Consider the following 16,325-nt stretch of genomic DNA (forward strand, 5'->3'; position numbering starts at 1 on the left):
AGCATGCAGTGGTGTCAGGAAGTGTGATATAAACCAGATCTGATCATTTGACTCTCAACTTCCAAAAACTAACTGCCTTTGCCTGAAGCAAACTGCATCTCCCCACAACATGAGAGGGAAAAATATTCCAGTGGTGCACTGGAAAGGAAATAAGAGCATTGTTTTAATTAAAGCAAAGGCTACCCAATCTCCAGACAGAGCAGTGGTTGGGGATCCAAGCAGCAAAACACAGCACTATGCCAAGCGCTGAGCAGGACCAGAGCTGTGCCCAGCTGCGTCCTTGTGCAGCTATGGGACACACAGGCTGGTCCTGCGATTGTGAAGTGACTTCAAGTGTGACTGCTTTGGGGAGCTGGGGAAACGGTCCTGAAACCAGGAAATATATATATATATGTAACACTGTCAGCCACAAACAGTTGCTTCATTTGTGGCTAGTGTGACTTAGCTGAGAGGTGCTGCTAAGAGGGTCAGGGATGGAGCTGCCCCTGTCATACACAAGGGTGCAGAGCCGATGTCCTTTGCTAGGGCAGCAGCAGGGACCTGCTTCTTCTGGAGTAGCTACCTGCTGCTGAGATCAGTGATTGAGACTTAGGTGGAGTTAGGAGGATAATTTGAACCCTCAATGGCCTCTCTTTTCAACTTTTTTATCTGCTTCACTCTTCAGCCCAAATTAACCCATGCAAGACAAAACCACACAGGTGCTCTGAGCAGAGCCCTGTATGGAAAGGGCCCTGGTACCTGGGGGATGGCTCGTGAGCAGCTCCTCCATGTGTAAAGCATCACGGCGTACTCGTGGCCTTCCTCCAGCATTTCGTTCTGAAACACAGAGAGGCGTTGTTGGGGCAGGGCACGCGCCGTGGCTCAGCATCACCGGGGCAGTGCCCAGGGGACTCACCATGCTGGAGTGCACCGTCGCCTGCTCGATGTACCTGGCTATGCCGGTCACAAAGGCGTTTCTGTCTTCAAAGTTTGTGTCAAAATTAGCCTGTGGGTGAAACAGGGATTGGGATTAACATACATACATGCTAGTTGTCTCACCTGATGCCGTGCGCTGGCAAATTGTTTCGGGAGTATATCCAGGGAACCCCATGTAGGCACAGGCTCGAGGGCACCTGGGGCACAGGGTCAGCCTATGAAAAATTTGAGGTGCTGGAAATGACTGCCTCTCTAGGGCTGGAGTAGATTTGTACAGGCAGCTTGCAATGCATCTGAACCACACGTGTTCCTTAGAAAAGACCCTGCAGATTATATGTGTGAAGATGTGGCAATCAAGACTGACACAGCCTTATAAAATCAAGCCAAGCCAAGTGGGGATCAGTTATAAGGAACTGCAGTCACACCAGTGAGCAAACCTCTAGTGGTTATACTGAAGACTTTAGTCTGCTAACTCAAAGACAAACACAACCTCATTAACATCCATTTGTGCCCCTGACTGCTAGGGGAAGACCACATCCTGTCAGCAGGAATTGCAAAGGATAAACACGCGGAAAGGGCAGGGAAAGAGATGTCTGGAAAACATAAATACAAAAATCAGTACTCGTTCAGATGCCAGTAGCAGTGCTAGTGTTGCTCTTGCAAGCAGATGCTTTGGGAGGAAAAGTTGTTTGGGAAGCTGAGCTACTGCTTTGGGTCTGGATACGGGAGTGAGGAAGTTCAGAGCAAGGTGGGGGGTGACAAAGCAGCTCCTTGGCCTCGCGGCACTGAGCGCCCATTCACACACTTTGTGCTTGGGCAATTTCCTCCGCCAAGGCGCACTGATGGTATCTGCTGCAGGGCAGAGCACACGCGAGTCCCAGAGCTGCTCCTTGCAATGTCATCAGCATTGCAGCAGCCGTGTTCACCTCAGTAACCCATTTCCTGAGAGGCAAAGCTGAGAGCACAGACCTGTGGCCGCAGGGCTGCTTTTCGAAGTGCCTCTCGGACAGCGCATGTCGCTGAGGTGAAAGCAAAAGCTGGGGCTGTGTGTGCATCTCTGGGCGGCAGGGATGGGGCTAACCCCAACGTATCTGTCACGAGGAACCAAGTTGGACAAACGCCTCCAGATCTGGTTAAGATGAGGTTTTTAGGTCCAGATGAGTGCACACTTGTGACATGAGACATGAGTGAGGCTATGCCATAAGACACTTCAGCCGGTCGCAGGACACAAGCCAGTGAAGATTAAAAATTGTTTTGTGAAGAGAGATGCTAAGTTGATACCAAGATTTTCCAGGGCTAGCTGACATTTGAACAGCCCAGAAATGCCTTTGGGTTTGATAACCCATAGAGATACTAACGCTACTGAACAAGCCCGCAGCTTGACCTGCTGAAAGAGATACTGTAATTCCAGAGCCCTGCCTACACGGCACGGCCATCCCTGTATGGGTGCATTTATGTACAGTCACGGGTAAACCACGAAGACAGGAATGGCAGGACAGAGAAAGTAACCCCACGTTATATTTAACTCCGGGTGTGTGTAGTAGGACAGGGTGTGGTGGCCAAGCAGTTGAGGCATCCCGCTGTGGATGCACAAGCAGGGGTCTGAGCCTTGCCCTGGGCTCACGCCCAGCTTGGTCAGCACAGCTGCAGCTAAATCTGTGGGTGTTTGAGGCAGAGCAGTGATTGTGGGCACTGCCCTCCCCTGCATGCCCTCCGCTTCCCCCAGCAGCAGCTCCAGCTGTGCTGGCAGCACAGGCCAGCCAAATTCAGGCAGAATTTTGATTTTGGCTTACTTGGACACATGCAGTACCATGAAAAGGAAGCACAGAAATACATGCACAATAAAACATCACCGAGAACTCTCTGCTGTTATCACAAACCTTATCTCTGGCTTCTCACTGGTTCATGCCCTCTTGTCCTCATGGTCAACTTCCCTACATCGTGCTCAGTGCTAAAGATCCCTTTCACCAGTCTCTCTGGGAGCAGATTTGTGGCTAGGTCTGTTGTGAATATTTCCTTAAACACACCGAACCAGGAACATTTTTTGCTCATTCTCACAGCACCACGCGCCCCCCTGCTTTGCATGAACCCCTGCGCTTTGCATGCCCTGCTGCGGCCGGGGCTGGAGGTACCTGGTACATGATGGAGGAAGGGGGCGGCTCGATGCATGGCTGCTGGTCGGGCAGGGGCAGCTCCTCCAGCAAGTCCACGTTGGACAGGGCGTCCTCTAGTGTGACGTGGGTGGTCATGGTTCTGGCTCTTCAGTTTCCACGCTAGATCCAAAGGAAAAGAGAGGAAGACAGACAGTCAGCAGGCAGAAGACTCAGTGGGAAAGCACCAAAGGATAAAACTGGAACCAGGACTAGCTTGCACCGCAGTGGGTATGATCCTGGTTCATCTTGTTTTCCTTTTCTTGTGTATTTAACCTATATCTCTGTGTCATCTCTCCTTCCATGACTCAATAACAAAGCAGGAATGCAGAATAAGAGGAACACAGCCACCCACCCATGTCCTCCTTTACTTAACTCTATGCAAAACTGCTGGAGACACGAAACAGCTGGGGGCTGCAGCGCAGCTTAAGCAGCCTCAAGTGAAAGCTTGTGCTCCAAAATGCAAAGTGGTGCTTTCCAAAATCTCTCCTGAAGCAGCGTGATTAGAAAAGCATGACCAGCACTGACGCTCACATGATCGCCTTCCCACATACATGAGCAGAGCTGGAAACTGTAAACACTGAAGCGATTTTCACAGGTGAACCGAAAAGGATCAGCTTCTGCACAGTCAGGCTGTGGCAGCTCAAGCAGCAAAAAAAAAAAAAAAAAGTTGCTGTGCTAAAATAAGAAATTTCCTTGCTTTAACCAGACACGCAGTGGCCCCTGCCCAGCCCCAGCCTGCCCTGCAGCTGCCACCGGCGGTGTCCTGAGACGGTGCCAGCTGCACATGAAATAAAAAGCAAAGGGAAATGGTTCTGAAGGAGCTCGCTGGTGATTACCCCTGTGCCGAGCACCGACGTGGACAAGCTGATACGCAGGATCAAGCTCTCTGTCCCTGATCTCTTTTGCTCTTCACCTTTGCATGCGCAAACACGGAGGGAAGCTGCTGTCATCCGGGCTGAGCACTTGTATAACCACCGCCACCGGGCTCCCCCAGTTAATGCCTAATCCATGTGCAGGAGCTGTGGCTGACCTGGAGTCTGTCCTCTCGGAAAACATGCAGCTGCATGTAGGTATTTGTAGAGAGACAACTGGCTTTGAGAACTGACATATTGTTCGATTAGCAGATCGCCCCTCTTTCGAGGAGCGCTTTTTTTACCAGTTGGAGCCTGTCTAGTTTCTAATGTGAGCCATCGGGTTTTATCACTTTAATCTGTAAGACAGTAGAGCTCAATAGAGCTCAAAGTTCCCATCAAGATACTCGCAGATTTCAATACAAACACCCTGCAACCTTCGCTTCTGCTCAGGTAAGCGGGCCAAGCTCCTCGACTGCCTTGTTATTGGGTATGTTTTTCCAATCCTTTCATCTCTTTGGCTTTTCTCTAAGCTTGATCCAATTCTGCAGCTTTTCTTTGCCAAAGCGCAGGACACAGGGCTCCAGCAATGCCTGCACAAGTGCCAGATAGGAAAGTAACACCATGTCCCTTCCTGCTCACCGCCATATCCTTGGTCACAACAGCAGCTCCACAGGCGCTCCCGTTCAGCTGATAATCTGCTACAATTCCCCTAGGTCCTTTTTTCATGTTGTTGTTTTTAATTGAGTCACTGTTTCCCCGAATACAAGTTTGCTTTTCGTTTCCAGCACTGGGAGCACGGAAGGACAATGGCTGTGGGATGGCCACAGACAGACACACGTGCACTCAGCGAGGAGCACAGCCAAGGGGGCTGCGGGCAGCCTGCAGTCCTGGGGGTGGCTTCGTATTGGTGAGGAGAGGGCCTGCTGCCTGCACGCAGGAGCTGCAATATCTCTGAGCCTGGTAAAACCCACGTCACCTCCCCAAACGCCTCCCCAGGGCACCAGGCAGCTGAGGAACAGGCTTGGTTGTATTTGCAGCTTGAAGAACCACAAAATAAGTATCTGGAGAAAAGAATTCTCAAGCAGCCCCTTCCCTACTCACTCAAATTTCTTTTTTCCCCCGTCACCCCCTTTGGCCGCAGTTGCTGCCTGTAACAAGGTGCAAAAACTGCCCAAAGCAGCTGCTCTGTCCTGTTCTGAGCAGGAGATCCGGGTCCCAATTCGGCATCTCAGACCTGTGGTGCCGGCCATGGCACAAACCTGCAAGAAGCCAACAGCCCCTGCCCCACAGGTCTGGCACTCCATTGCAGGAAGGGAGGAACCATGTAGAAATAACGAACAGAAGAGGAAGCCTTGAGCACCGGCAAGCTATCAGCCCTGGCCACAGCCCACCCCCTGCTTTGCCATGGCTCAGCAGAGTGCAAGAACCGGGATCCAGGTGGAAAAACTGCCCAAACTTTGTGGGTTTACCAGATGAGTCCTCATTGCAACATCCCCGGGAGTGACGGGGACTCCCAGTTTCAATTCTATGTTTTCTTCAGCGCAATGGCAGAAGCAAAGGAGATGAAGGGGAACAGTGAAGTCAGTCGGGACTTCCTCTGCGTCTCAGGCCCTTGGCAAGCCGTGACAGAGGGCAGCCCTGCAGCTGGCAGCACACGGTGGAGGGGACACCGGTCCAGGGTTGGCAGACCAGGATCCCTACCCCACAGCATCCCCGGAGGAGCAGCCTCAAGCAATTCTCCATGGCGCAGGCACTGCCCTGTCACATCCAGCTTCACCCCCTCCGTTCAGCAACCAAGTGACTACAACCAGGGAACTACAGGGGTCCTGGGGGCACCCACCAAAAAGTCCTCGTTAAGCCTTACCCCCCGACCCCGGCAGAGCTGTGCCAGCTGTGCCTGCAGCTCACCAGCGGCGCTTCCTTCCTGTGCCAGCACACGTGGGGCTGCGGCCGCGCCGCCCGGGGTGGAGCACGGCGGCGTGCCCCAAACGGGGCTTTTTTGTTACCATAGCTCATGGGCTGCGGGGTAAGGCTTTCCTTCTCATACAGGAAACATATCCTGCCTGCGTGGATTCTTGGGCTGCTACAAGCTGCCTCTCGAAACTATTTTCTTCTGCATATCCTGCCTCTGATCAGAGGCTGATGCTCCTCCGGCAACGTGTGTTTTGGTAGAACTCAGCATGAGCCTGGCAGGAGCCGGCCCCACCCTGGTGAAACCCTGGGGAGCAGAGACATGGCCAAAGGGCTAATTACAGCTTCTGCTGATGAGCAGCGGCGCTAACGAGAGCTGCACATACTTCCTGCCCGTCCGCTGCAGAAACTTCTTCCTCCTGTGGTCCCCCTGGGGCAGGTGATGCTTGGTGCTCCCCGTCCCACCTGCTCAGAGTGCCAACCCCAGGCACGCCAGCCACACAGGATCCACAGGCCCAGCCCCACCACTCTGTAGCTAAAATTAAGGTAAATCTGTTGTGAGAGCAGCCTAGAGAGCGTAGCAAGGTTTTGAGAAGGAGCGAGGCTGGACATCCCTGATGCCTGAGCTCACAGTCTCAGGGCAGGTCCTACCTTCCCCGCTGAAACGCTCGCCCAGAAGTGTCTGTGCAGCATCATCCTCTTCACAGCGAGAGGAACAAAGAAGCCTTTATTGTTAGAGCAGCTTGGGGGAACAAAGGAAGACTTCTGAAAGCAGGGCCATAATGAATATGTTGCATGCATGTGTGCTTGGCTTCGAAGCTGCGCAGCTGAGAGCGCTGGGGAAGTGGCACGGGCTGCTTCGGGTTTGCAGCTCACCTGCTCCTACAGCAGGCATCCACGCTGGGGCCGCAGGAGCGACCAAGGGCAGGAAAGGAGGAAAGAAATCACAGGAATTCTGGAGATTGGCAGTAACTCTGCGTCCTGCAAGCCTGGGGTGAGAGGAGCAGCAAATTGACTTTTGATGGGGAGATGGTGATACGGAGAAAAAGGGCAAACATCTGGTCACCTCCGGGGGATTTGGGATTCTTTTCCTGGGCAACCTGGGAACGTCATGTAATTCATGTTTGCCCCTCTGACAATGCTTCCCCCTTACTCCAAAAAGCCTTTAATCCATGGTCACGAAGCATCTTGGCCCAGCAAATGCCCAGCTGACTGATGCCTCAGGCACACAGCAGGACATTTCTGGTACCCATTGCCTCACAGCAAGAGGAGAGTGAATGCTGCTAGCTGACAATGTACTTTCAGTTAAGTAGAGTAACTTTGGGATGCAAAAAGTTAGTTTTACCCTTGCCTAAAATTCACGAGATTAACATCCCCTGTGGTTTAGGATGCATGACATCAAACCTTCCTTGCATGCTCTAAGAATCACTTGTAATTTCAACACCACACCAGTCAGGAGGTTCTTTGCATAAGCAGATAAACACAGCCAGGATGAGCAAAGCTGGCAGAGCTGGGTTCCTGCCCTGCACAGACACAGGCATTAATGACCATGAAATTACTCTTCCCATCAAAAAGGAAGCCAAAATGCCCAACTCCTGAAGCTGTTGGTCTGCATCTCCACTCTGCATTTTCAGCCACCCCATTACGGTGGAGTTTCAGCCATCTCTGCTGTGTCTGTTTCTCAGCAACATTTTATTTGGAATTTATTTCTTATAGAATAAATTGATCAATTTTTTTTCTGGTGCCAAAGAAAGAGGGTCAAGGCAAAAGGCTAGTATAGGAAGCTACATTTCCAGTATAGTTGAGAAATTTAGAGCAAGTTTCCAGGCAAGCTCCTTTGCTGACAGTCAAAGCACTTATTGAGAATTTGAACCACACAGAAATGAACTGTTAATAGTCGGACAATTACTGATCTTCCAGAAATGATCATCCTATTTTCATGCAAATAAGATAACTGTTTGTTAATAAAGTTCTTATTATGATAGGATAGCCTGCTTTGCTAAAGAGACCCGGGTCAGAAAATGGAAGATTTTCCATATTCCTCGGGCTTCATTAACAGCAATTAGCTGCACAGAGAAAAGGAGAAAGGCATTATCCTTTGTAGGGAATTACCCTAGAATTACAGGGCTGTGTCAGACACCAAAATAGCGGGCTGGCCACCCAGCGTCGTGCCCAACCTCTGACAACTGTCACCGCGCCGAACACGAGCGTGCTCTCCTCTGGCTAGCCGTGTGGGGCCGGGGGGGGTGCCAAGGGTGCTGCAGCCCAGCCTAATTCTGCAAAACCTTTGTGGCCTGAGCCTGGCGGCCTCAACCCCCCCGGGGAAAGCAGCAGATGGCGAAGGGGGACAAGCTGTGCCGCTGGCGGCCTCCTCGTAGGGCGCCCAACCGGCACCCTCTTCCTTCCCCAGCCCAGCTGGCAGAATAAGGCCCAGTAAGCACGAGGGGGGGTGCAGCGTGTGCCTCTTGTTCCCTCCATCCCTATCCAGCCCCCCCCAGGAGCCATCCTTTCCTCCCAGCAGGATGCATTTCCAGCCTCCCCGCCTGGAAAGTTGCCTACAAAGGAACGCTCCCCGCTCACGGCCTCCGCCCGGGTGGGGGGAAATTTTGGGGATGAGGGACGTTCCCCCATCTCCCACCGCCCCCAAAACACCGCCCTGGATAACCATCAAGGCCCCCAGCCCGCCGCAGCCCTCCCCGGCTCAGCATCCCCCCGCTCCCCTCCTCGCCCTGGGCACCATCTTCCCCCGGCGGGCGCTGACTGCGGACCCCCTGGGGACCCTTTTGGGACCCCCACCCTGACCCCCCCAGGGCCAGCTCCTGCCCCTGGCCCCACCGCCCCGCTCCATCGCCTCTTCCCCCATTTCCCCCCCATTGGGGTGGGGGCAGCATCGCCGCCACCGGGCTGTGCGGAGCGCTGCCATCACCCCGGGGCCTGCAGCGCCCACCGGGCCGGGGGCTCTGCGTTTCTCTCCCCCCATCCTAGAAGGGGAGAAGGGGATTTTTGTGTCCCCCCCCCCCTCCGGCGCCGTGCTCTGCCGGCGGGGGGGCTGCCTGCCGCAGGTAGCACGGAGCATTATGGGATACATCCTCGCACATCCAGGGCCTCCCACCCTTGGGTGGTGGGGGGGGGGACGGGACACAGCACCTGCCCCGCCGGGTGGCACCCCCATCGCGACACCCCTCCAAAAAATAAAAAAAAAAAAACAAACCCATCCCGACCGGGGGCCGCGGAGCTGCAGGGATGCGGCGGCGCAACCCCCGCGCAGCCCCCGCGCAGCGCTCCCACCCCCGCCCCGCTCACCTGGCGCTCGGATGGGGGGGGGCCGGGACCAAAAGGGGGGGTCCTGGGGGATTAGGGAAGGGTAAAGGGGCAAGGGGGGGGCCGCAGCTCGCCGGGATGCTCCGCGCCGCCCGCACAAAGAGCAGGAAATGGCTGCAGCAAGTGCACTTCCGCGGCTCTCCGCCGGCCCCTCCGCACGGCGGCGGGGGGAGCCTCGGCCCCCGGCGAGGGAAGGGGCTGGAGCGGGGAGAGCGGCTCCTCCCCCCCCGGGCTGCAAGGGGGGAGCCCGGGGGGTGCGCTGGGGATGTGCGGGGGGTACCCGAGGGATGCGCGGGGGATGCGCGGGGGGTGCCCGGGGGATGCGCGGGGGTATCCGGGGGTACCCGGGGGATGCGCGCCCCTCCGCTGGGCAGCGGTAGGGAGGGGAAGGGGCTGCCGGGGGTCCCGGGGAGGCAGGGCCCCCTTGTTGGGTGCCGGGGGTGCCGCCGCCCCGAGGTTACCGCCCGGGGGTGTCAGCCGGGGTGGCGGTGAAAGGTTTGTGCTTAAAATGCCCGCGGAGCTTTGGGTGGCTGGGCGTGCAAGGGATGGAAGGCAGGAGGCGATGCCCTTGCTCCGAGCTTTTTCTGAGTCAGCACTGCATGCCAAAGAGCTTCCTTTTGGCGTTTTTTGGCATCTGGCGTTTCTTCGGGGACGAGTTTCCAGTCCTTCTGCCCACGCTGCTTTGTAAGGTTTCAATGCGGCTCTTCAGAGCTGGCATGAAATCCAAACTGGACCTCTTACAACCTGCAGAGCAGCAGCTCCTCGCCGTAACTGATGCAAACCCTGGATGGGGCCTTCATTCATTTTTCGGCAGCCCTCTCAGCTGCTGCTGCTGCTGGTTGAAAGACATTGGTGGATGTGCAAGACTGCTGAAAGCTGGTGTTTATGTCTAGATCCATTTCCTTGGTGGCCTTGGCAGTGTCCCTTCCCTAAGCATCAGCCTGTGCTTCAAGCAGGTTGCCATCTGGTCCTTCCTGTGTTAGGGTAACCGCTCCCAATTCCTTAGAGGCTGCGGCTCTGCTGTCCATGCTAGCTTGGCATGGGGTCTGCAAACCACAAAGCAGTACGGCAGTGATAGAAACAGCCTTTTAGCAGATAGGACCATACCTGAACAAATCTGCATCTCTCTGTGTAGACTCTTCTCATTCCCTTCTGCGTCATTTCTTCTATCTCACCTTTAACTGGAACATTTTGTAGCCATCATTCCTCTTTTTACTATTTATTGCTTGTCAGAAAAATTCAGTAAGTGAACATTATTATTGCAGATCTGGGAGATTTCACAGCTAATATTGCTCTGAGGCCGTGGGTGAAACAAGGTCAGTTCAAGAAACCTGTGGCAGTAAAAACTGCTGTGGACTATTTTTTTTTTTTTTTTTTTTTTGTGTGTGTGTGTACAGTTTAACCTGCTCCTGTTATCAGCCAGGCTCAGGGTGATGGGAATTCGACAGATGTTGTGACGCTATTTTAATTTTCTGCTCTGTGCTGTCTTAGGTTACAGAATAAGGGAACGAGCTTTGTGTTTATTGTGCAGATCACTGCAGGATGGGAGGACTGGCAGTGGGGGCAGACCCACCAGCTTTGTGCCAGTGCTCACCATAGCAGCAGGCTGGGGACGTGCTGGGACAGAGCAGTGGGACCAGGCCACAACTTCCTAATACTTCCTAATATTTCTCAAGCCAGCCCCAGAGCACAGCCATAGCTCTGGGAACAGAAGATGTTGCAGAAAGCCAGAAGAAGCCTATTTGCTTCTTGGAGGGGAGCATTTTGCGAAAGGGCAGGGTGTGTGATTATGAAAGCATAAGGGTGGTTTTTTGCATTTTTGCTGACATATAGTGAAAGCCACAGTTGGGACAAAGTATTTTTATTATTTGTAAAAATATATATTGTGTACATAGAAATTCCTGCTAAAGAAGACCAAACGTAAGACATTACAATATTATTTCGTGCAATGCTCCCTAGCTAATAAATATTACATTTATCTCATCAAACATAAATATAGCCTCCAAAACAATTCTTAGAAGAGCAACACTGCTGCTACATAATAGCAACTTCCTCAGTCTTGACAGATCCCTGGTTGCTCCCTGGATGGAAAGGGCAGCAAGCCAGGGGCTGGGCTTTGTGAGCCTGTGGATATCCCTGCTGTGGGCTTGGTGGCTGTGCCCAGGGAAAAAACATTTCAGAGCATCCTGCGGTTGTACAGCTCCTCTAAGTGGGGTGGGGGAGAGAGTGGGGTTATGGCCAGCTGGCCTGAAACTTAGCCATAGGTGTGCATGCAGTTCAACTTGCGTAGGGCTACTGAAAATGGCATTGGCTAAACACCAAAATTAGCACCATGGGAACGTGACAACAGGCTAATTCGGACTGAAAGGGTGAGAGGGACAAGGAGAAACTTAGCTTAAATTCACTGTAGGCAAGAAATCAAAATCTGTTTTGTAGATGTTCATATTCCACATGTAGGTTCAGACTGCTGAGGGATTTTGGCAGCAATCCTGACCTGAAGGTAGCACTCTGACCCTGGTTTGGATTGACAACCTCTGGTCTGAATGGTAGGATTCTCCTTGCTTGGGAGAGTCATTCTGGATTATATTTGTAGAAGGAGAATAGTATGGAAACAAAGCAAAGTGGGAAGATGCATAGGGCAGGAACTACATCTTGCTTGTATCCATAAACCTGAAAAGATGCTGGCTGCTACCTTAGAACCACAGGTCTGAAAAATACCAAAAATTTGACCTCCTTCTGTGAAGAAACAGTCTGACACAGGATATGTGAGTTCATAGGATTACAGTATTTCCTTGTTCCATTTTTGTTGGCAAACATCTTTGAACTTGACTTCTGTAACGACATGAGAAATTGCTGCTGGAAGTTTGCACCTCAGACTTTTTGTAAACTGTTGTCACGTAAGGTTTACCCATGTCCTAGCTTGCCCAAACACAGGAACATCAAAAATACAGATTGCATATATGCACATAGCATCTGTGAGGCCTTTTGGCTTCCCTAGTTATAGTTAATGCTTAGCAGAAATCCTGATCTTACAAATTCTACAGGACACTAACACGCATGCTTCTGTTTTGGAGGTTGGTTACGTCAAATCAGTGTCTGTCTTGCGGAGAAAAGGTAGATTTTAATTGAAGTACCCGCGCTGTCACCTCATAATGTGGAACTCATCAAGAAGTACCCAGGCAGTCCGTTTGCATAAGCCTTTCTTTCTTTGATCAGTCCCTAGAGGATTCACCAGTTTGTTGAGAGAAGAGATGGAAAACTCTCTTCTTGATGATTCAGTTGCTCTTTGAAGTAAGCGAAAACTTCTCATTATCGTTAGCGCACTGATCACACACTCCATGTTTCCTCCTCAGGGCTACCCTTCCAGTGCCCTCTGGCTCCTTCCCTCCAAACACACTGGTTCTGGAGTAGGTTCCTGTGCCTCTCATGGGCAATCAGATCGTGGGATCCTGTCTTCTCCTGGGCTAGAGACACCCAGCACTCGGCCCTGCTGAGTCCTCCATGCTTGGTTCAAAGAAATTGGTGGAGGTCTCTTTTCTGATGTAGAAGGACTGAAGAAAAAATGAATACAAACTTTCAGCTTTGACTTTTTTTCCCCATCGGAGAGTCCCATTTTCCCACTCACTACACAAATTTGAGAGAATTTCAAGACTCTTCAGCACATTGCTTTTTTTTCTTCCTCCCTTACAAACTTGGGTGAACATACAGGCACCTCTTCAGCTTATGGGATACCACAACCTTGTTTTTGTTCAGCCACAGTTTCAGAGGAGATCATGTAAAAGAACAAAACCACCTTGAAATATCAGCATCAGAAATGCAGACACTAAATCGAGTTTGTTCCCTTGTGTCCCAGGTTTATTTCTGTTCACAGCTTTCAGGTCCAGCCCACTCTGAATTAGAGAGCCATGGAAATGTCTAAATGTTCATCCTCAGCCAAAAATAGTTTTTTTTTTGTTTGTTTGTTTGTTTGTTTTTTTTTTCTTTTTCTTCTTCCTCAGGGAAGACCTTAATTTGGCAGTTCACAGAACTGGAATAGCAATGCCAGATCTCTTACTTTTGAGGCTGTATCTTCATGAGAAATACGCTTGCTGGGTTGCGTGGCGCAGGAATCTGTGCTCAATTGCTGGTTCTGCTTGTAAGATGCAAAACACTTTCCTCGCCAGTCCAAAGCCCGTGCCTGTGCTCTGGAAGACCTGAGGATATCTTGTCTCTCTGGAAGTACTGGCCTCTGCCCTCTCCTTCTCCCCAGGTGTACGGCAAGTGTCTATGGTGAGAGGATTCCTGTTAATGCTCGTGTGGGGAAAATCCAGCCATCTGCCCTCTCAGGACTCTCAGCTTCACTTAGTGGCCAGTGCTGTGATTACAGATCATACTCAGAGATTTCACTCAGCTGATAGAGCAGAAGAGAAAAGGATGGGCGATCTTCTTTCCTCTGAGCAGGGGAGAGAGAGGGAGAACATTAACGTCAGCTTGAGAGGAATGGTGAGGTTACAAAGGAAAACTTTGTGACAAGACTGAGCTTTTACAGAAATAAAACCCATTCTCACAGAGAAAATGCCAATGGAAGAATGAAGTTCTTTCTGTGCAGTTTCTTTTCTACTAGCAGTGAGTTTTCCCTAGAGGCCACTAAGACCTTGTAATGGGTTGGCTGTCATTTTTACCATCTGTATTAAAACCGAGCTTCACTGATACATAGCTTTCTTAGGAAGCAAACTGCTGAATTAACTTAAGTGTGCTACATAGACTTCTCAGTTGAGTCAACACATTCTAGAGAGATAGCAGCTTAAATAAAAACCAAAGAGCCCAGGGTTTAACTCAGCTTGCTAACACAGATGAAAGCTACAAAATGCCTCATGTCCAGGATTTGATCCTGTGCTAGCATTTGAGCATCTCCTAAACACTAAAGGGAGGAGAGCTCTTGTTGGTGAGAACTAGGGCTCTCCCGGTGAAATACTAACCATGCACCAGCAGTGGCTCATGACCTCATAAATAGCCTTGGAGGCCAGCTTGGGTTTGTAGAGCCGAAATCCTGCATTGATTTCTTCCACCACTTCTCCATTGGTGCGGTTCTCATAGGGCATTTTACCTTCACTGAAGACCTCCCACATCAACACTCCTAAAGCAAACAAATGAGAACAATCACAAGGAAGCAGATAACATCTTCAGCAGGCCCACAGCCCCCCTTCACATGCCCTTTGCAGGTCAGTGTTGGTGTCTGTTACTTAAAAAAGCATTCTCACCCAGATTCCGAGCATGTATCTGAAAATTCAGGCCCTAATGAACCTGTAGATGGAATGTCAAAGGATTGCGGCACGTATTTTCCCTTTCCCTAAACGCTGAAATAATTTCCTATGATTACTGTTTAGAGCAGTGCAGAAACTCATGTTTTTCTAGTATGGTGGAAGACAGACAGACAGACAGAGACAAAATTGTGGTGGAATGCATTACAGTTGGCCATCAGACCAGAGAGGGTCTGCAGATGGAATGAATGGAAGTTACTTGTGTTATTATTAGGTTTAATTCCTTCATTCACCTAAGATGACTGTCTTGGTAAACCATGTTCATGCTGTGTAAGAAAACAGACAGACAGGCAGATCTGAAATAGAGTTGTGTAGCTCCCCAGTCAACTTTGCTAGGGAATGCCTGCTTTCCAGCTTCTAATTATTCAAATAGGAAGATGCAATGAGATTGCAGCTCCCCACCAGTGACACTGGCTCTGCTGAAGACTACGCCAAGCAGCTGTACTCCCCCAGGGTGCAGATTCCTGGCACTGGGAATTCCTCACACCCATTTTTTTCTCCTGGGCACAGCAGAACTTCAGGCCTGGCAGGAGAGGTGAACACACTGCAGAGCTGAGCAGAAAGCATCTCACAGTCATGAGACCGTGAGATGATAGAGGAATCCTCTTGTGCAATGCCACTGGAGGGACAGGTAATAATGCCAGCAATGTGCAGCACTGGTGCCTGCAGGATTCACCAAGGAGGACTGACCAGTGCAAAACTCACAAATATTTAATTCAGTCCGGAAACTGGTGTGAGCCATCTTGGCTGGACTGTAAATCAAGCTGAACACACTTTTTTGGAGGCATCTGGCTCTTACAGGGGCCCTAAATGTGAATCAGCTCAGCATTTTCTGATTTGTGAAGCAGAAGAGTGTTCTTACTGAGGCAGCGTCTCTTCCCATGTCACTGCCACTTTGCTGTGAAGTGTCAGAGCTAGCTCCACTGGCAGTGCTGTCCCCTGTTATTATGTGGACAGTGCTGACAGCCTCCTCCACATGCCAGGGGAAACCAAAGAGGAATGGAATATCTCCGGGTTGGGTTCTCAAAGGAGCCACATGTGTCTGAGCACCCAGCTCTCACCACACTGCTGAGCCCCCCGGGGACTGCACAGCCTCACCCAGCACGAACTGCACAGTAAGGGGAGAGGCAAGCACAGAATTCACGAGCACAGACTAGCAAAGGTTATAATCCTGCATTATTTACTGCGAGGCCCGGAGCTGAGTGGCACCCCATTGACTGTGTGCTGTGCGCCGCACACTGCACCACTTCATTCCGCACTGCCGTGATTTGCATGTTCGCTGGAGATGGGCCAGATACATCAGAGTGCCAGATCAACAGGCCAGGGAATAGCCTTTGTTATCTCCAGCGCCAATGATTTTGAGGAAAAAATATACAACAGCATTCTTATCTGTCAGGGTCCAGAAGGGAGACCAAAGAACAGATGCAAATCGTAAAACAATGCATCAGGGAGTAGGAAATTAGGTGAGAAAATGTCAGCACTGAAATAATATTTTCAGATCAGCATAAAGCAAACGGAGTCAGCAAAGCAAACTTTGAAAAGCAGAGTGTTTGAGTGAAGCTTGAGTGCCCAGGACTGACATGCAGAGAGATGGAGTCCCTAAATCTCTTTCCTTTCTTTTCCTTATAGAATTGTCAGTGACTCTCCAACATTTTCCTGGTCACTTATTCTATGACATCATGAAATAGAGATTGTTGTTTGGTATTATATCACATTGTACAGGTATAATACATAAAATTGGAAGTATCTGAGGTGTGTCAAAGTATCTAGGCAGTTTACTATTCTTTCCTTTCACTTCACTGATTTGGGCTTGCTTTTCTAAGCTGCTTTTCAGACAAAACACCCTTAGGACCCAGAAGATGCACTGTTGA

The 16,325-nt window shown here is 50.9% G+C and overlaps 2 protein-coding genes across 9 annotated transcripts in view; both read right to left on the reverse strand.

Moving 5' to 3' along the window:
* Positions 1-9,200, reverse strand: part of CYFIP2 (cytoplasmic FMR1 interacting protein 2) — a 53,461-nt gene extending 44,261 nt beyond the window's left edge. For 2 of the 7 annotated variants that reach the window (XM_082771601.1, XM_082771595.1), the window contains exons 1-4: positions 9,137-9,200; positions 3,048-3,188; positions 896-985; positions 739-816 (exon numbers count right to left, since the gene is read on the reverse strand). In XM_082771601.1, coding sequence (XP_082627727.1) covers positions 739-816; positions 896-985; positions 3,048-3,164 — 285 coding nt within the window. In that variant the 5' untranslated portion in view covers positions 3,165-3,188; positions 9,137-9,200. Of the gene's footprint in view, positions 1-738; positions 817-895; positions 986-3,047; positions 3,403-3,441; positions 3,669-3,904; positions 3,995-4,561; positions 4,580-5,786; positions 5,821-9,136 lie in introns of those variants that run through there. The other 5 variants (XM_082771598.1, XM_082771600.1, XM_082771596.1 and 2 more) reach the window with 5 other exon arrangements.
* Positions 9,201-11,037: 1,837 nt separating this feature from the next.
* ITK (IL2 inducible T cell kinase) overlaps positions 11,038-16,325 on the reverse strand; it is a 30,022-nt gene continuing 24,734 nt past the window's right edge. Inside the window, exons 16-17 of one of the 2 annotated variants that reach the window (XM_082771324.1) lie at positions 14,113-14,270; positions 11,038-13,418 (exon numbers count right to left, since the gene is read on the reverse strand). In XM_082771324.1, coding sequence (XP_082627450.1) covers positions 13,161-13,418; positions 14,113-14,270 — 416 coding nt within the window. In that variant the 3' untranslated portion in view covers positions 11,038-13,160. Of the gene's footprint in view, positions 13,587-14,112; positions 14,271-16,325 lie in introns of both variants that reach the window. The other variant, XM_082771325.1, reaches the window with a different exon arrangement.

Source organism: Aythya marila, assembly GCF_965140915.1.
Source record: "Aythya marila genome assembly, chromosome: 14".
NCBI classification, from domain to species: domain Eukaryota; kingdom Metazoa; phylum Chordata; class Aves; order Anseriformes; family Anatidae; genus Aythya; species Aythya marila.